General features: G+C 42.2%; 1 protein-coding gene across 1 annotated transcript; it reads right to left on the bottom strand.

Annotated features, from left to right (window-relative positions):
- Nucleotides 1–5,909: 5,909 nt before the first annotated feature.
- On the bottom strand, nucleotides 5,910–12,879 carry LOC109475258 (steroid 17-alpha-hydroxylase/17,20 lyase-like). Its single transcript, XM_019775858.1, has 10 exons — nucleotides 12,643–12,879; nucleotides 11,967–12,170; nucleotides 11,417–11,543; nucleotides 10,244–10,383; nucleotides 9,856–9,942; nucleotides 9,246–9,455; nucleotides 8,646–8,815; nucleotides 8,043–8,146; nucleotides 7,561–7,592; nucleotides 5,910–6,143 (listed from the first exon to the last, which is right to left on the bottom strand). Exons 1-10 carry the CDS (start codon nucleotides 12,877–12,879, stop codon nucleotides 5,910–5,912), a joined length of 1,545 nt encoding a protein of 514 aa, XP_019631417.1.
- Nucleotides 12,880–20,757: the final 7,878 nt, after the last annotated feature.

Raw genomic sequence — 20,757 nt, 5'->3', positions numbered from 1 at the left:
GGTCAACTCGGTCAACTCGGTCAACCTCGGTCAACTCGGTCCACTACCCTGGCAACTCGATCAACTCGATCAACTCGGTCAACTCGGTCAACTCGGTCAACTCGGTCAACTCGGTCAACTCGGTCAACTCGGTCAACTCGGTCAACTCGGTCAACTCGGTCCACTACCCTGGTCAACTCGGTCAACTCGGTCAACTCGGTCAACTCGGTCAACTCGGTCAACTCGGTCCACTACCCTGGTCAACTCGGTCAACTCGGTCAACTCGGTCAACTCGGTCAACTCGGTCAACTCGGTCAACTCCCCTGGTCAACTCGGTCAACTCGATCAACTCGGTCAACTCGATCAACTCGATCAACTCGGTCAACTCGGTCAACTCGGTCAACTCGGTCCACTACCCTGGTCAACTCGGTCAACTCGGTCCACTACCCTGGTCAACTCGGTCAACTCGGTCAACTCGATCAACTCGGTCAACTCGGTCCACTACCCTGGTCAACTCGGTCAACTCGGTCAACTACCTTAGTCAACTCGATCAACTCGGTCAACTAGGTCAACACGGTCAACCCGATCAACTCGGTCAACTCGGTCAACTCGATCAACTCGGTCAACTCGGTCCACTACCCTGGTCAACTCGGTCAACTCGGTCAACTCGGTCAACTCGATCAACTCGGTCCAATACCCTGGTCAACTCGGTCAACTCGGTCAACTCGGTCAACTCGATCAACCCGGTCAACTACCCTGGTCAACTCGGTCAACTCGGTCAACTCGGTCAACTCGGTCAACTCGATCAACTACCCTGGTCAACTCGGTCAACTCGGTCAACACGGTCAACTCGGTCAACTACCACCATTCTGCCAAACGTCGTTTTATTCTGCCTTGTAGCAACAGTTTAATCCAGCAGCCAAGTGAGAAATTATAACATCGTTCTTAAAGGATGAAACTGAGACTTCGTGAAGGAGGAGATCTGAAGACTTTCGCATAAATGATGGATGGATCGATAACACTGCCGTAACAATACGTGGACAAAAAGGATTATTCTTTTACATCGTTATCCCGGAGTAAAAAGTTTATGGCACCTCGTTACAGACCTTGTGTAAGAACAGTAAAGCTGCCCAGCTGTGCAGACTATCAAGTTGTAAACCTGGATTTCCCAATCATCTCTTTATAGAGTTGTTTCCTGCTACTCAATGTCATTTACAAATACACATTTATGACCGGAGGTCTTTGCTACTGGCGTGTATTACCCGGAATTATTTACATAAAAGGTTGCATTGATTAAATCACCACTGAAGGCGATAGCATCACAGTATGACTAATCATAGTCGTAATGTGTTGCTGAATAGACTAAATTTCATAATATCACTAGGTAAGAACATATTTTTATGATATTCCTTTAAATTGAAAATAAAACTGCATGTTCCCATGTCTCCTTAGCAACAATAAATGTCAGACGTTAGAATCTATTTTGGATGTTGCATCTTGCGTCCCTTGACGACCCCACAGGCATATGGTCCAATAGACGTTCATCGTTATCGACACATCTTTGCCGGAAGGATCGTAAGATCAGTCTCTGTATACTTTAGATCTACCCAAGTTTTCATTGCCGTGATATTGAATTGTTTAAGGGCAAGTTTGCTTGCAGGTATATTCTAAATTTATGATGCTCTGTAACTTTATGTTTCGCAGCTGTTGCCGTATACTATTCATTTTATTTTGCTTTATTCCATTTTATTTTATTCACACATCGGCAAAAAGTTTAGCTTTCTTTTCCCCTCTACAGATATTAAATACATTGGCATTTCTGTCTCAAATCGCTTGTTTGAGGATTTCCAAAATTATATTACATAGAATCAAATACACAGTTTCACCACAAAAACTCCCTACCATATTTTTACTTCTACTTGATTAAATGTAAGGATTTAAACAAGGAGAAGAGTAAGGGCATATCTGCATATTGAGATTGGACGTAGAGTTATGGACTTGCAACATTAAAGACAAGTATCCCCCAAAGCACGACGTATCTACCCAATGATCAAAGCTATGCCACATCGCACTTGACTCGATCTGTTAGGAAACATGTAACGCTGTTGAACAAATCTTTATACATGCATTCATCCCTGAGACAAAAAATCAAGCCGATCTACAGAAATTCGCTGGTGTAGCAACTACCAGTCAATTAAAGGCGGCGAGGTATGAACGAAATTGAAGCCTCCTAAGTTGTGTTATTGAGTGGGACCTTTGTGGGCAAATTATACACCGACTGACATTTTCAAAGAATCACTTATACTTTTAAAAATTCCTGGCTGTTGCCAACAGATCCGATCGTCAATGGCTTTTCAATCAAGAACTGACATAACAAATAACATAAGGAGCACTATTTTTTAATCAAATATCAATTAATGCAAAATAAAAGGACAAAGAACAAGTGGAGGTACACTTAATATATTCTTGCTGTCAAAAATATTTCACAGGACACTCAAACTCTAGCACTAATTTACGTACATACAAAGAACAGAAAATGCTTTTATCTGTCATTCAACCTGTGAAGCGGAAATGAAGCAGAGGTGGGCTGTGGCTTATTTTTGGCGTGTTTTAGGCATTCTTATCGGACGTTCTTTATTGTACTAGTATCTTTTGTGTGTTGGGCTGGCACGAAGAAATATACCGGTACACAAAAGAAAGCCAAATAAACGAGCCTAAAACACGTCAAAATATGCCGAAGCCCAAACCTCTGCTTGTAGAGTAGAAAATGGTGCCGTGTGCAGACGCCGCAGCTGTAGCACGTCTGGTGTAGTCAGACCAATGACACGGCCGGGCAGCCGCGATGTCTGATCAGAGCTGGAAATCGAAGCTATCCATGCACATTATCTATTACACTCCACACCGCGGTGAACACCGAGCTCTACCACATCAATATCTGACATCTTTAAATCGCTAGAAAAGGGCAAACTTCGCAGAACATCCAAAAATCACAGCACAGTACATGGAGAATTGATTATTTTCAGTGTTCTAGCCAGTGTCTTTCTTTTTTTGATGGTCATGCCAGACAAATTTTTCGTTCAATCAGTCGTCTTCGACGGACAAAACCGGTGTGTAAAGTTATGAAAAAAATATGTCAGTAAAGTAATCTTTGTTGAGAAGCAAAATTTGTCCCTATAATGCAGAAAATATTAGAAAATTCAGAGGGTCAAGATTTTACAGTTTTCCCGGGGGAACGTGTCACAAGACCCATAGGATTTTCGCCTATGGCATTCGATGATGTTACATAAGGCAAAATTGGGATGGAAAAAATTCAATATGACTACAGAACATTGTTGACTCGCTTGGATATTGTCTGCTCTTGGTACCAAAACTATGCACAATATATTAAAAAGGTTGCTATGTAAGTTCGATGGGCAAGATAAACAAATACCTGACAGAGAAAGATGACGAAAGTATATGTTCGTTACACACCATCTATATAGTGTCACTACGGAAGATTTTTAATTGTGTACACCATAGGTCGATTCATTTACAATGTTAGAACCTAGACCTTAATTTAGACTGCACTGATTAATTCCCAAAGAAGAGTAATGTTCGTCATATTCTTTACTGTTGGCAACGTAATGACTTTGCTCAGAAATTCATGGTATCTCCATGAATTTCTTGAGGATCAATGTTAGGGCCCGGCAATGTATCGATTCCCGGGGCCCCATCTCAAAAGTTCTAATTCCAAAACCACGATCGTGTTAAGATAAACAGAGTAATTTGCTAAGAGAAATTCATTTCTCTGCTAATAATGTTTCGAATCAATGTTAAGCTTCGCCAAGGTATCGATTCTTGAATCTTTCCTCCAGAAAGTTCGTAGTTAAAGATGGAACATGGTGTGATAAGAATCAAGGTGATACGTCGAGAGGGGTGCACAGCATTCCAGTCATATTTGTGCTTGACTGGCAGCGTCAGAGAAGACGTCAGCTTACGTCACATTAACATTTTACCAAGAATATCGTCATTCAGTGATAAACATTGTAATTCATGTCCCTCTAGCTCGTCATAAAACATGTCTTATACTCCAAAAATGGCAGTTTCTCCGTCCATATATAAATCTACTCTACAGATCACTGTCTGCTGTTTCTACATGTACAGTTGATATGGTAAGATCATGATCAGTACCTTTAACGCTATCGATGTTTGTAAGTACACTTCTGTGGTTTTGCAACGGTTTGAATTAGGGCTGCGTACCTAAACGCAACATCAGGTACCGGTACAGGTACCGGTACAGAGGTTTAGGTACAGGTCCGGACCTGTACCTGTACCTGAACAATTTGACAAATCAACACGTGTTCTTCACTTTTTCAATCATGACACAAACAATAATAAAGTGTTGACAACTTGTCAGTATCTTCCAATCACAACCCTGGATCAGCCACACTCTCGCGATGTCTCGTGAGACTGAGGATCTCAAATCAATCGACGGTGTTTACGTCTTTTCCAGTGCTAATTTTTCGTCTTTGTGGTAGGATTTACCTATCTTTAGTCATATACATGGTATAAACTAGCTATTTCGGTATATACTCGTTACTTCATGATCCGGTATTTTGGACCTGTACCGAAACGATTTTTACGGTATTGGACCGGTACAGTGTACCGGTCCGCAGCCCTAGTTTGAATGTTGTAAGCCATCTGTGCATTCAAGGAGATACAGCGGTTTTACCGATGACATCCATGGGGACATTGGTTTTGGTCGGTATATATACGCCTTGATGACTAACTGATGGCAACATTACAGCACCCGCTAACAAATCGCCTAAATAAGGGTTAGATCGGAAGGCGATGGCAAACTACATTTAGCATTCAAAGAGCGTGTTAGTGTGACTGACTGTTGCCGTCCAAAACTATCACTACTCGGCCCTGACACTACTTAATCTTCAAGGCCATGTGTTTGTGTGTATCTTCGTTCAGTGGTATGATAAGTGGGGTCGAAGAGAAACGTCATTGCACGACGATCTTTTGCCTGAGAATGTCAAAACAGATACTGACAGATGCAATGTAGTTGAGTTTGATTATTACCTGTCAAATACTGATAAGAAATGGAAATTTTATTATCAGGCATCTATCATGAATATGGTTTGGTCAATCTGACATTTTCAAGATTATGTCATAACAGGATGTAGGAAGTCACTCTATTTACTCTAATCAAGGTCAAATAACCGCAGGGCTTACAATGGCATTTTAGCGTGTAGTATAGCCGATAGATGCCATACGATATAATATTATAGTTAGTAGCATTGGAAGCCTGCCACCAGCTAGACTGAGCGTTGATGCATGAGTTTTCTTCATGTAAGTTAAACTGCATTCTTTACCTGCAAATTGGCTCGGAAATGAGAAACAGAACTCGCAGATTGAAAGTCGACGCTATTTATTGAACGAGGCATAGTCATCAACACAGGATAATCATCAATGACAATGAATAAGGATAAGTACTGGACATGAATAAGTTACAAATAGATACGGATAAAGACATAAATACTGGTAAACAGATAAATACGATTGTGCACACTGTTACGAGCTGTATCAGTACCAAATAGTTACTACACAGATGCCATCTGACCTGTTTTAAAGTAATATTACAGGTTCAAAACGTGGGGTACTGGCCTAGGTATACGAACGATAGTACCCATCAATTGCGATTACACAATAAGTTATCGACCTTTATACATTTCCTCACAAAAAATAAGCTACATCATATTAAATATTCTTAATATAGTTATTAATTTATACATGTATTGGTTATTGGGCTGCAATAGATGTAACCAATGCATTGAAGGTTGATGTAACATACAGCCAATACTGCCCAACTTAGCCACAGGCTTTAACAAAGAGAAGAATGATAATACAGTCCTGTACACGAAAATATACGATTTAACGCCAATCTATATTTGTTCTTCCCGTGGTCTGAAGCATATCCTGTATCTGTCCGGAGCCATGACGACGCCATATCGCCCCTGCAGACTTGGCGGGGAAACCCCGTGCGGCAGCTCCAGGCGGAAGTCCCTGAGGATCCGCGCCGTGAAGAGGAACAGCTCGGCCTTGGCCATGGACTCCCCCAGACAGCCGCGACAGCCGGCCAGGAACGGCAGGAAGCTGCCGCCGCGGCAAATTTCCGTCTCGTAAACGGTCGTCGCCTTTCCGAACGGTCGTCGCCTTTTCTCAGAACGGTCGTCGCCTTTCGGAGCGGTCGTCGCCATTTCCTAGCGACCGAACTTCAGTTCCGAATATCCGCGGCATGTTCGGGACTTCCCGGAGTTCTTGGAATGTGTGAATCGCACTCAGTCCATAACATGGCGACCGTAGGCGGGCCAGAAAAGTAACTTGTCTCCTCAACTGCTGATTTTATAAGATCAGCATACGATCCTAGGCCTGGATCTTCTCCAGCCTATTCTTGTTTCCCTTCGCCAACAAACTGAAGAAGGGTTCATATAATGCCGTTTATACAAATGACAAATGAATCTTCAACCAGAGACATTTGCTTCAACCAAAAACAAACATAGATTCCGTCCCTGTGCTATATTTCTCAATCCCTGTGGTATGTATTCCTTTCGTTTATGTTAAATTCATGTAGGATTAATAAAGGACCTGTTGTTTTAGAAGGGGGACAATGTCTTACTTTGACAGGAGTTTTGACAAACTTGTAAAGCTATTTTCATCCCGAAATGTCTATGTTTTGTTACCTTGCTGAATGTTAATACTTGACACATTCACCACTGCACTGTATGTAAATACGACACATTCACTGGGTAGCACATCAATGCCATGCTGGTGACAAGTGTGAAATGGCCTGCTATGCTGAGCAAGCACTGAGACAACAAAATAAAACCCGGCTGTGGTGGAGTTGTGAGTCAGTCAGTCAGGACATAATGTCCTTGGTCAGAGTAAATGCCTGCATGTGTGATGGTGCTTCCGAATGAATGTTTCTGAGTCAGACCATCCTGCAGCATTCATAAATTACATGCTCGCACAATGGGCTGTTCCAAAAATGCATGTGGAGTATTTCTCGCCCCCGTTTCAAATTCAGCAATGTATGAAAACCTAAAAACGTTCTAGTTCAGAGGTTTTTTTTTCAAATAATGTTTATTCGCATTTCAAAAGGAAACAAAGAAAAAAGGGAGAGGACATGTTCACATACAAGAAAAATAAATACCCAGAGACATTCGAGTTCAGAGTTACCCAAACCCTTCCCGTTCCAATCGAGAATTTCTCAAACACTAACCTAGTTCTTACCTAGATAATTCAACCCCCGGAACTTATAATTATAATACATGTACTAGCACCCACGCAACTTCAATCCACCTAGCCAAGTTCTGGCCCGTCTTCGGTCGCGATGTTATCTTCAGGAAGTGTGATTTCACACATTCAAAGAACTCGGGGAAGTCCCGAACATGTCGCGGATATTCGGAACTGAAGTTCGGTCGATCGGAAATGGCGACGACCGCTCCGAAAGGCGACGACCGTTCTGAAAAAAGGCGACGACCGTTCGGAAAGGCGACGACCGTTTACGAGACGGAAATTTGCGCCGCCGCGCACCAGCTGACCTGTCTTACCGTCCAGGAAACGGTCTGTGCAGGGCAAAACATTGGGAGAGCACAGTCATCATCAGATATAGATCATGGACATCATCAACATTACGAAGCATCATCGCATCAGGCAACTTAGTTGCATCTGAGGATATATTAAATGTGTTCATAAGTTTTGAACCTAAATGTACTTTTGGCAAATTGTTTTAATAGTCTATAACGTTTGACATTAACAATCATAAGCTACACAGTAACTGATCGTTGCATCAGACAATTAACCGGTTTGCTGCTTTTGACATCTTATACTCCGGCGTGCACAAGCGTTATCTGTGGTAAAAACATTTGCACTCAAAGGGAACAATTACAGTGTTCTTATTCCAAATAAACGTTGAAAATTGACAATCATAAATTGCATAAAGAATTGAGAATAGAAAAATAAATTTAATCAATTGCTAAGCTGCTAATTGGCCTGAAAAGAAAACAATGACTGACCAGGGTTGAAAGTTGCCGGGTCTGTCCAGTGCCGCTCGTCATGGTGAATCGCCCACAGGTTAAACATCACACGGGTTCCCTGGGGAACGTCGTAGTCTCCGACCCTGTACAAGAAATAAAGATGTTGTTTGTGACTTCTGGAAGCAATTGTGTTTCTCAATATTAACTATCGATTTAGGACCTTTAGAGTAGGATGCCTGACATCAGAAGGTCTTGTATGAGCATAATTTTTGTTTGTTTTGTTAATAGCATAATGTTTGTTTGGACATTTGATCGCGTTGGTTTTGGATCCTCGTGCCAAATTTCTTTCTCTTGGCCCTTTCTTTGAAAGAAACCTAAAAAGAACTTAAAAGAGCAGATCCGCTTATTATGTGTCGATGACGTAAAGTTTCCAGATCTTCTGGTGGCTGCAAGCTTCAACAGAATCAAATTGGCCAGGCAGTATCCATTGGCCAGACAGTTGACATTTCGCCACTGGCCAATGGATACTGCCTGGCCAATTTGATTTTGTCTTTGCAGACACCAAGGAACTTGTGGAGACAGCACATGGTGTCACCTGAAGGATGAACTGAACTGAAAAGATCTGCTTGAATGATTACTTACGAAGTGTCCCTGATGGTTTTGTGGGGAATGGCGAGCGGCGCCACGGGTCTCATCCGGAGCACCTCTCTGATGGTGGCCTCCAGGTACGGCAGCCGCTCCCGGTCACACAGACGGACAGGGTCGTTCGCGCACAGGGCCCGCTGCATCTCCCGCTGGATACGGTCCTGGACCTGAAAGATTCGCAGTATGTGCGTGAGAACTCGTGAGAATGCAGCATCCAGAACTGTGCCTTCCTAGTCATATGTCTGAATGAGTTAGGGTTAGGATCAGGTACGGTTCTGGTTTGTCTCCGCATATCCACGAACGTAAAGTTGCTCCAGGTACGGTTCTGGATACGCGTGGACTATCGATAACCGTGTCTGAGCAGGGATATGGATAAAGCACGGTTCTGGATACGCTTGGACTGTGTATCTAGGACCGTGCCCGAAGAGCATTAGATTTTAGAAACGTAGCCCACCCTGTACATACGTAGAACAGTACCATTTAAACCATACCTTGATGTCTCCTGATCATTTTAAGGTATGATGTGGTAAGGTCCTTGTGGAATAAAGTGATTCTGTATAGGTCCTTTATGCAAATTTATGCTAATTAAATTCTCACCTCAGGATAGTGCACAAGAAACAGCAGGATCCATCTCATCGTGGTTGTGGCCGTCTCCATGCCTCCCCCGAACACGTCGTTAACGGTGATGAGGATGTGCTCGTCGCTCAGGTGCCGGAGCGCCCGGTGTCCGCCCACCATCACCGCCTCAGCCTGAGCCTTCAGCAGCGTGTCAATCAAGTCACGCAGCTTCCCGGCCTGGTAGGTCGCCTAGCAACGGCAATGACGTCAACAGTTAGAACACCCAATAATCTGTCAATCATCCGCAGGCATCAGAAGCTGATGAACAGTGGCAGTAGGAATGTCTCTCTAGCATGTTGAACATTGTCACAAAAGTAACCTCGTCAAAGCACAGTGCCTACTCAATGATTTTTCGACCGTCTTTATGTTACGGCTTTCTTCAGGATTAATGACCCACTACACCATTGGGCATGTGACCGTACAGACATGTTAACCCAGTAATTGATGGGCAAGTTACAATTCTAAAGGTACATGTACCTGGAAGTTTCCTATCGTGTTACGAGAATACACGTATGAGAACAGACACTAATCCTGACATGAACTACTGACGAGTAGAGACTTTCAATGCCATGATGGAATGTCAACCTACCCGATGTTCTTCGATGTTTTTAGACAGGACTTTATTCCTCAGCTCCAGGCACTCCTTCATCTTCCTCACCGTGGCGTTCGGAAGTTTCTAAAAAGTTTGAAAAGTATACCATTAGGACCGCAAAAACACCTTCCCTTGTGATTTGGGACAAATTCCATAGGTAAAGCTAAGACCCGTCGTGCATTCCTAGATAAGCATAGTCTGAAGGTTGAGGTCCGTCAAACCCTGCTTGAAAATCCCATGACCTACGACCTACGACAGATATTTTAGAGCATGAAGCTTAAGAGCGTAATGATTCAAGCCTGCAACTATCATGGCAGATAGCTAGTGCCAATCATCCGGAAGCGATATAAGGTCATATAGAGCAATGTGGCTAAGCCATACTTACTGCTAACAGAGGGAAGACATCAATGAGCCCGTCCTTGCCCACTGTATCCACCAGCCCTTCGTTGTAGTGCACGATGGTCCTGAACTCCGGGTCGTCCGGCTCGTACCGCTTCCCCAGGCACAGACTGCTGATGATGTTACCTGTAATATTATATATAATTACCCTCCATGTAATGGGGGTATTGTTTTTGGTCCGTTTCATGTTTTGGTCTGATATCTGAAGATCGGTGAAAAGGAACTGTATGATATTTGGCAGATTGATGGATGGGGCCTTGGAGATTGTGTAGGTTGACTTTGAGCCCCTGGTGATTGACCTTGGTACTGCAGTTTAATTTTTTTATTCTATTGTTGGCGCGTTATGGACTGTTTGTGCGATATAAAGGTAGCATGTAGTTGTTATTATTATGGTTTAGTGGTTTAAATTTGGGTTTCCTAGCTGTTTGCGTTTGATATTTACAAAATGTTTAACGTTGGTCTTTTTGTGTTGAATGTTTGGAAAATCTGGTGGATGGTTTGGTATAATTTTTGGTATGTGGGTAGTTGTTGAGTCTCTTTGTGTTTTAGAGTGCATTAGCAGGTTGTCGTATATTTGTATTGCTTAATTTAAAAGGATTTCTACATTATCACCCTATTTTATAGTAGTGTGGTCTGTGTTTGACCACAGTGTATCTGTTTTTACCTCCTGTTTGACAGGCTATATATTTCTTTGGTCTGGTTGTTTTTGGGTCATTGACCTGCCGGCCTTGCTAATGGGGTGGTTTGTTTGTACACAACACCAACCTCGTTCATGGAGGGAAGATGTCTATTGCTTGTTGTATTTGAATGACCTCCCAATGGCCTCTCAACTATATACTATGTCGCGATTTATGACTCTACTGTTATGTGTATATGTTTATGGTATGCAGGTATTATTGTTTTAATTATTGCTTTGTATTTTTTGTGTACATTGTCTATTTATTTGTCGGCATGGTGGCCTTGAAAAGGTATACTTAGGTCCACCTGTTCCACCATGCCTTCCATATGCATGTACATGTGTATCTGGTGAATTGTAATAAATAGATAAATAAATAAGTATGTATGTATGTGGTGGCCGACATCAGCCATGGTCGCCATGGCCTCCATATTGTATTGCTATGTTTGCAATTCTAATAGAGAGATAAATAAATGATGTTACCTATCACGACGTTCAGGCCCGTGTACGGATCCAGGGGTTGTCCTGCAGAGGCGCCGAGGTGGGAACACAGCCAGTCCGCTTCCTGAGATATCCTGCTCTCCAGCTGCTGCATTCCGTTACCGAACATCTAATCACAGCGAGAGGTAACAGACATGTAAGGTTGGCCTTGGCAATGGGTGAAGTAAAGAATTGATATAGAAACAAAGGTAAAGCCTCCCTTCGTCAAGTTAATCAAAGTCAAAGTTCCTTCCCGCACTTATGTATTGCAAAAGAAAGGTTTTAGGCGTTTTTATGTGTGTTTAGGCGTTTGGGGGCTTTCTTTCTTGCACTAGTATATTTTACGCCTGCCACTTTTGATACTGTCTTGCCAATGCGATACTGTCAGCCAACAAAAGATCTGCTTAGATGTTACTGTTTGGGCACTTTGTGTGTGAGCTGCATGTACTATAAGCGCGTTGTGCATGAGATTCCTGTACTATACCGACCTTTAGCGCGTTGTGTGTGAAAGTTTCCTGTACCAGTATACTACATAACCAGGACAACCAGGTACCTTTAGCGCGTTGTGCGTGAGTTTCTTGTGGATCCTCCAGCCCCTGCCGTAGTCCGCGAAGGCGATGCCCATGCCGCTGTTGGACAGGAGGTCGGTGGTGGGGAGGGGGGCGCGGCCCGCAAAGTCGTCCCCGCTCTTCACCAGGGCCTCCTTAGCAAGGTCAATGTCACTGATGACGACGACTTTCTCCATGCCAAGCCACACCTGGAGATAAGTGTAAAATATCTAAGAGAATTTTTCAACACTTACGTTCCAGCCTTCGCATTTGCATTGGTGGTTTTGGTTCAGCTATGTCAATATTGTCAATGCCCTTCTAATGACAGTAGACAAACGTAACGCAAGTATTATCGTGTTTCACGAGCGTTTGGTAGTTTGTTTGATAGCCTTGCGTCTTTTATGCGTGTGGCTGGAGACACATAGGACAATCATGAAAATTCAATATTTAAGCATAACATAAAGCACAGGCAATGGTTCCGCTATTTCAGTAAAATGGTCCTCTACGTATGCTTGAAGGTGTTTGAACGATTCGAGGCTCAGTGCAAGCTCAGTTGCAGGTGGTCCACTTCTAGGCACTGGACTAGTGCTCATTGCAGCACCTCTATCTAAGTCAGAAACATCAAGCTTAGGCAAGCTGACCCAACAGACCAAGCAGTGATAATGGCAGTCAAATGTCTACCTGATAGACGTCGCCGAACTTCCTCGCCATCTCAGTCATCCTGATGTGCGGGTCGGCGCCGGCCATGTGCAGCAGGTTCCCGAGGATCGGCAGCGGGGTGGGGCCGGGCGGGAGGACCAGTCCTCGCCGCCTCTCCCCGCCGTACAGCAGCCCGTAAACCAACACGAGCAGCGCCACCAGCCAGACAACGTCGGGCACACACACGGGATAGGACATGTACAGCTGCAGCACACTCATTTTTCAGCTTCAAGCAGCAGCGGATGCTCTCTGAGATGTCAGTGGATGGCAGATAGCGACCGTGCTACTTGGAGGTACTCGCAGAAAGTTCGGCGTCCAAAGTTCAAACTCTGCCTACCTGCCTAAGTAAGTGCGCAGACTCTCAAGCATTCAAACTCGACTAATGGATAAAATACGGAGGTCAAAGACTTCTGGATGAGTATTTTTTACCTGGTTGTCTAATCTTCACCAACGTACTTGGAGGCACCTTACGGAGAGGAGCAAAGAATAATTCCTGGCCTGAGCACTAAGGCAGTAGACAGGTAGGGTGTTCTCGTTATGAGTGACCCGGGGATAGCTGTAAGTATAACGGAGCCAGCCGTTTACTCTGACTAAACTGCAGTTTTGTCCGCACTTATACCGACCCAGAGATTCGCGTATCTCATTCTCATGGCTGATCGTGAGGGAATTTACCCGAATGACGTTGAGAACCTCACATAGTTACGAACAACTCTTCAGAGTGACCTTCACTGGTTGAAGGAATGAATACCTCCAAAGATTACGGGGAATTTTCAAAAAGCTGATTTGAAAGAGCAGCGCGCCAAGAAAGCGAAGTATTGTTTTCTTCAATGACATGTTTTCAAGATGATATGATTTTCCTGGTATTCTACACTTTGGTATGCATTGCTATCTTCATTATTACCTTCGCCAAGAAGGTTATGTTTTCAGAGGCGTTCGTGTATGTGTGTGTGTGTGTGTGTGTCTGTCTGTAAACACGATAACTTGAGAAGGCTTAAATGGACTGACTTGATATTTGGTAGGTGGGTAGGTCTTGATGAGACCTCAAAATGATTAGATTTTGGGCCACCTGGCGGCTTGTTATGGTACTGCAGCAGAACTTCCGGTTTTGATATCTCAAGATTCAGACATGCTAGGGTAACCAAATTTTAGTGGTAGATAGCTCTTGTGCTGGGGATGAAGTGACATGAGTTTGAGCCCCCTAGTTGCTTGCTCTAGAACTGCAGGGGGTTTAAAGGACAAATGTTTAAAAGAGGATAGCTCAAGAACCGATTGATGGATCATCGTGATTTTTGGTATGTAGGTAGCTTAAGTGATGCTTGACATAATGATATTACAATTATGCAAATATTGATGTAATTTGCATGAATAATGAGGAAATTCTATAAATCAGCTGCATTCCATGATAGGAAGTTCAAGCTTGTAACGTATGTTATTAAGAACGAGAGAAACACAGGCAAATATTGATTATGCAAATGAAGACTTAATTTGCATAATTAATGAGAAAATGTTATAATTGCATAGTGGTAACTGCCTGGAATTTCATACTTGGGGTGTTTGAAAGTTAAGTGAAGGTGAACATAATTAAACATAACTTATTAAAATAAGGACCACATCTGCATAATTTATGAGGAAATGACATTCTTTGTTAAGATAAGACTGTCTTTTGGTGTAGAATATGATCAACAGACTGATATAATTCATGCAATTGAGGATCCTATTTGCATAATCAGGGTGATTAGTATATTTCTTATTCATAAAGGCTAACATCATTTGGCGAAGGTATGAGATCGTGGAACTCTAGTTCAGGTAATGTTCTTAGCTTGTACAATTGTGTGGTACGTTTAAGTATTGTTGATATACCTTCTCTTCTACTCATTACTGTCCAGACGGGAGGAGGCCCAATCAGTTCCTGACAGCGATAGATTGCGTAACACCGGTACTGACAGGCTGTGCGGAGAAGTTGCAGTACCAGCGAACAATGGCAGGTGGTTTCAAACAACTGCAAAGGAAGGAAAGCGCCTCCATCAGGCGAAGGGCGAAGATGGGTTAGGTGTAACAAGTCGATCGGTGTAATATAGCCAGCTGCCGCCGCGCCGCGTGCCTGCGAAGCTGGTGTGTTACGCCGAAAGGCGGTTATACCGGCTATACAGATACAGATACAGATGGGGCTAAGACGACACAGCCATAGTACAGATCTCTCCCTCTCTCTCCTCTCTCTCTCCCTCTTTCCTTCTCTCTCTCTCTCTCTCTCTCTCTCACACCCGCTGTCACCCTCGCTCTCTTTCTCGCCCACTACGACCAAAACCTCCTTGCTACGACCAATGTACTGATTAACAGTCGCCATTACTAAATGGTACACAATCACATGTTTATTCATGAGAAGCTCAAATTGGCCTGCAGGTCAATTTTCATTGAGGTCATGAGAGAAAAGGTAAGGGTTGTACACAACTGCACAAGTACGTAAAGAAATACTTTCATGCCATATTGATGGAGACGACAGTTAATTTTAACAATACCAAGGTCCCATTGATAAGGGAATTTGTATACCCTATTCATGGATAAAGAATACACGTCATTTGCATCAACCCCCACGTATTAACCACGCACGCCCCTCACATTGTCGATAGCTGCCTTGATTGTCGATACTGTAACTCTGATATTAGAAGATGAAAGTCATATTGTAGTAGAATGTAGTTTGAACAACAATGAGAGAATTTAACATTATATACTAATTACATCAACGTTAACGTTATTACCTACTTCATACACCTTAGCGATACAAATTCACATTTCTAATACCCCGATCTTAAAACTGTCTGTTCTTACATTTTCACCATCACAGAGAAGCGAGGAGAAGTAGAATTTACTTTGTAGACAATAGTGCTAGTGCTAGGTTGATCATGTATTTCTATATGCATTTATATACAAGATATTATTCTGTTTGTGACCTGTAACGCTAACCCAGTGAGAATACATGCACAATAAAGGTTTTCGCCAAAAAAACAGTTTCTCAAGCAACTGGATATGGTTTTAAAAACGATCAGACGTTTCAAGTTAGCATCCACTAACTTTCGTCAGTGACACTATTTTTTTACGTATCTTATTACCTGGATGTCTAACCTTCACCGACGAATAAAGGTCTTCACTCATTTATTTATTGAAACAAATCCCCATAATCCATTCTCAATCCCTTCGCGAGACGACAGTACTTATGAGATTGTCCCCGGCGGAGCTAAAAATAGCCCCTCTGAAGGCGGGTTGTTGTGATGGGCGCTTCTGGTTGGTTCGCCTTCTCCTGATGGGGTCTGCTCACATCCGGGATACAATCTTGCATATCAACGTACGGCTACAAAAAAATTGTAAAATAAAAGCCTGGCTGGTCCTCTGGGACACGGCGGTACGGTGACGTGGGAGAAGCATATCCGTAGGTGGAGTGACGCACCACGACAAGACGTTCTACATATATGGTATACTGAGTCACAGGAAGACCACCTTACAAGCTCGTGAATTTAGTATAAGACGGTGAAAGAGAACATGCGGCAATCTCGCGTTTACCACCGAAGACACCAGGCAGCGCTCTAGGTGTTGAAGAAAACCTGATTCTACAACAACGACGATAACAGCAACGACAACAACGGTGAGTCCACTATATAAATCTACCTCCAGTAGTTCAACGCTAACGACAGTGGAATAACGTTGGCAGAAACTATACATTCAAGAATCTGTATTATTTCTAAACGTTTCAAGAATGAAATGATCCTTTTCGTCATTGTTTCTGTTTTAGTTGTAGGTATTTTGTACATACGCCTTTCATCGTATGTGTCTAGTGTGTCTCTTATTGTGTTTTCATTTTAAACATGAGCTTAGAAAAAGTCTTCGTAATGCTCCCCTCAGTTATGTAACAAAGCTGAAAAAAAGATCCAGTTTTAGCTTTTTTTACGGAAAGATCAATAAATAAATTTTTCAAATTTACATCTACATGTATTTGTCAAGATATGAGAAACTAGAGAATGATTTCTGGGAAATGCACTACACGTCGCCTACTGACATTTGAATATCGGCTAACGGAAAGCGAAAGAAACAGAAATACACGCTGCTCCATCCACTAAATACATTCGCATGCCTTTCATATGCTCTTCGATCGAATTTGTACTCAAAGCAACGTATGCATCTGACACGTGAACCTGGCTGCCGTCTACCGCAGTGTGTACAATGTACTTAAGATACAATATCAAATAGCTTTGACATTTAGTCTACATAACGTGTATGAATAGGTCTGAATGTCACTAGTGAATTCACGGTCTCGCATGTATTGTATGGGTAGTTGATTGACGTGAACACTTGACTTGTGGCATTCATGACTTATTGCAGGAAACAGGTACTCTAGATCGAAACAAAACCTTCGGCTTATTTTAGGCGTGTTCAGGCGCGTTTTGTCGGGCTTTCTTTTTATTGTTCTGGTATCTTTTTTTGGTCGGCATATTGGGTACTGCCTGGCCAATTTGATACTGTCTTGCCAATTTGATGCTGTCTTCAAGTTGCCAATTTCTTTCTTTATTCAAGTTGCAACAGCAATTCACAATGGAGAACTAGGCAGCATATTCAGCTACACACATTACAAAATATAACACATCATATCAAATACAACATTACATTTGAATTTGATATGATACAACTACAGTAAATTTGTATTTAATAGAATATAGCAGTAATAATAATAATTTAAATTTGTATTTGATAGGATACAACTACAGTAAATTTGTATTTGAACTGTAAATTTGTAATTCATAAGATACAACTGTTACAGTAAAGTTGTATTTAATAGGATACAAAGGTTTTTCTACAACTATAGTAAATTTGTAATTCATATAATACTGTACTGCAGCTGTATTGTAGCCACCGAAATATCTGCTTAATTTGTAGATCAGGAAACAGGTTAAAGTATGTGAGTCGTGACTGAAACGTACTTCACTTCACAGAGCAGCTATAAATATATTACATTCCCCTCACGTGTCACCTACAGTAAGGATCACAGGCATGCCAGTCGTCGGTCTATTTTAAGTTCTACGTCTGACTGAATCACGGGGGAGAGCTCATGTAAATATGATCGCGCGCGGAGCAGACTGCTTCTGTATGAATTTCTACGAGTCGCGGCGAAAATTATTATTTTTTATTTGAAACTGTAACAACGCAAAACTAAAGTACTTGCCACCTGGTACCCAGTCAGCAATAGCTGATATCGGGCTGATATAGCTGATGTTCAACAAATAATAGAGTAAAACATACATATATATCTTAACTAAATGCTTCTGCGTTAATTTTTTCCGGAGCGAAATCTGTTCATTTATTTGGAATCGCAACAACGCAATACTGGCAATAGCTAATATCGGGCATCGCGTTGAACAAATCATAGAACTTACACATTTAACTTAATTCCAAATTAATCATTAATATGTAAAGTTACATACACCAAAAATTCGTATAAACCGTTCTGGACTTTTATATAGGTTTTGTCTTACACCATCAGTATCTTATGTTTTCCTATGTAATTCCTTTACTGTATTATTTCTTGAAAATTCAATAAAGATTGAAAAAATGTATTGTTTTGGGGCCAGAGGTCGTGGTGAAAAGAGTAATATTTTGTTGACCATATATGTAGCTGGAAAGAACAGGTGGAAGGACAAAATGAAAATGAAAAACGCATTATCGCTCTTTCCGGCCATGGGCTGTTTTGATTAATGCGATTCAGGACATTTTGTGTTGTAATTACGCTGCCATGGCGACGGCGACCAACAACGTTTATGTAACAAACATGGTACTGATTACCTCTCAATACTTCCGCTGCTACTGACGTATTTATGTAAAGAAAACCCTGGTCACTTTACAATTCACCTGGCCGGAGGCTCGTTGCCCATCTTTGTCTATTGATACGAACCTATAGGACTTCCTTTTTAGACACCGATGACCCAGTTAAGTGATTTTTTTTGTCCTGCATCATACATGGATTTGGAGGTATCATTTATGAACGCTATGGGTACATTATACTTAACTACTATAATTTATCTTTATAGTAATTCAACCATTGATACGAACCTATAGGACTATTTTAGACACTGGTGACTCAGAAATTTTATTATGCTTTTATGCTGCATCACAAACGGATTTGGACTTTATGAAGGCTATGGGATACATAACTACTATAATTTATCTTTGTAGTAATTCAAAAATTGATACGAACCTATAGGACTATTTTAGACACTGGTGACTCAGTAAGGTAATTATGCTTTTATTCTGCACCATAAACGGATTCGGAGGTATCTTTAATGAAGGCCTCGGGGTAAACAGCTTTATCATTATAGTAATTCAGCCGTATCGTGTCAAACTAATCATGGTTCTTTACGTCAAATCATCTCCTATAATTTATAAATGTCTGTTTGATGGTGCGAAATCCTCAAAGCAGCTGCACGGAAGGCAGGAAGTATTAGGAACACAGCGAACGTCATGTTCTATAGAATCTCGTTCCGCGGTTCTATTTTTTCTTCAAAGCAATGATGTGATTGGTCTGGCTGACGACACGTTGCCATAGCAACCGGCCCCTCACCAATCAGCACACAGCTAGAATCCAATCAGTCAGAATCCGCCTGCGTACTGACACGTCACCTGAAAGTGTAGGATTGTCGCGTAGACCGCGGGTACAGAAATAGGGTTCTCGGTTAGTAGTTATAAGGCACCAGGCCCACCGCGCTCGCTCCCAGGCACCAGGTAACATTCTGCATAGAAGGCCAGCCATAATCTCCAAGCAGATTCTAGGGTACCCGGGTGGCAAAAGACAGTATCAAATTGGACAGGCAGTATCCATTCGCCAGAGAGGGTTTGGTGGCGATTCGCAAGATTAATCTGGCCAGGTAAGTAATGACATGTAGCCCCATGCCGTGTAACCCCAAGCCTTCTGTGTTCGCGCACATGTTACAGGGTCTTACGCTGAAACTGGAGTCTGGCCTACCAGACATTGACCCAAAAAACGGGATAACTGTCCTAGTTATTTACCGCTATGTATGACGCAGGGTACTTCCTACAGGTGTTAAATGTACAAAACGGATACCTCAGACAAGGAAAGACGTCCCAGCGAGATCAGTATCAACTACCTACTAATAAGCATGAACACTTAGCTAGCTATTAATGGATACTGGTACATGATACTCTCCAAGCAGGGGTTTAGATTTTAGGCTTTGGCTTATTTCTGACGCGTTTTGTGAGGTTCTCTTTTTTGTACCGGTATCGTTTTTTTTTTCAGCCCGTTAAACGTGTTGGATACTGCCATGCCAATGATAAATACCTTCGACAAGAAGGTTACTAGTATGTGTTTCATGTCCATGCCTCTGTCTGTGTCTCTTTGTTAACAGCATAACTTGAGAAGGCAATGATGAATCATAATCATATTTGGCATGTGGGTTACTAAGGCTTTGGTGAGAGGCTTACAGCCACCTAGAGTATGCATGAATATTGGGATATGCTAAGTTCATGCCAGAGCTTCTACTAATCTAACTTTCTATCTCTACTTAAATCTAATAAGTATACAAGATAAAGAGTGGATATGAGATAATGGGTATAATATCTATTCTCCTTGCCTTCAGACATGACGATAGTGAGTGTTGTCCTGGTGACTCTGTTAGGGTTAAGGTGTTAGCTTTTGTATCAGCTTATGATATGTCAGTAAGCAATATGTATTCTCCTTGCCCCCAGACATGACGATTGTGAGTGTTGTCGTGGTTCTGATGACTCTTTTAGGGTTAAGGTGTTAGCTTTTGTATTAGCTTATGATATGCCAGGAAGCAATATGTATTCTCCTTGCCTGTAGACATGACGATCGTGCGTGTTGTCCTGGTGGCTCTGGTAGGGTTAGGATTAGGGCTAGGGTTAGACTTTAACTGGACATGTGTTAGCTTATGATATGTTTGTAAGCGGTATGTATTCTCCTTGCCAGTCATGACGCTTGTGTGTGTTGTCCTGGTGACTCTTTTAGGGTTAGGGTGTTAGCTTTTGTATTAGCTTATGATATGTCTGTAAGCAATATATGTATTCTCCTTGCCACCAGAC

The sequence above is a fragment of the Branchiostoma belcheri genome, unplaced genomic scaffold (genome assembly GCF_001625305.1).
Source record: "Branchiostoma belcheri isolate BF01 breed outbred unplaced genomic scaffold, Haploidv18h27 scaffold33, whole genome shotgun sequence".
NCBI lineage: Eukaryota > Metazoa > Chordata > Leptocardii > Amphioxiformes > Branchiostomatidae > Branchiostoma > Branchiostoma belcheri.
The sequence above is the reverse complement of the archived record's forward strand: the minus strand, read 5'-3'. Positions and strand labels throughout refer to the sequence as shown.

What these genes read in the sequence shown, in the direction of transcription:
- LOC109475258 (XM_019775858.1), bottom strand. Translation starts at nt 12,879, where the DNA reads ATGAGTGTGCTGCAGCTGTACATGTCCTATCCCGTGTGTGTGCCCGAC. An exon ending in TCACGCACAACGCGCTAAAG is followed by an intron (nt 11,544 to 11,966) that starts GTACCTGGTTGT and finishes CGCTGTGATTAG; the next exon opens with ATGTTCGGTAACGGAATGCA. An exon ending in AAAACATCGAAGAACATCGG is followed by an intron (nt 9,456 to 9,855) that starts GTAGGTTGACAT and finishes TGCCGTTGCTAG; the next exon opens with GCGACCTACCAGGCCGGGAA.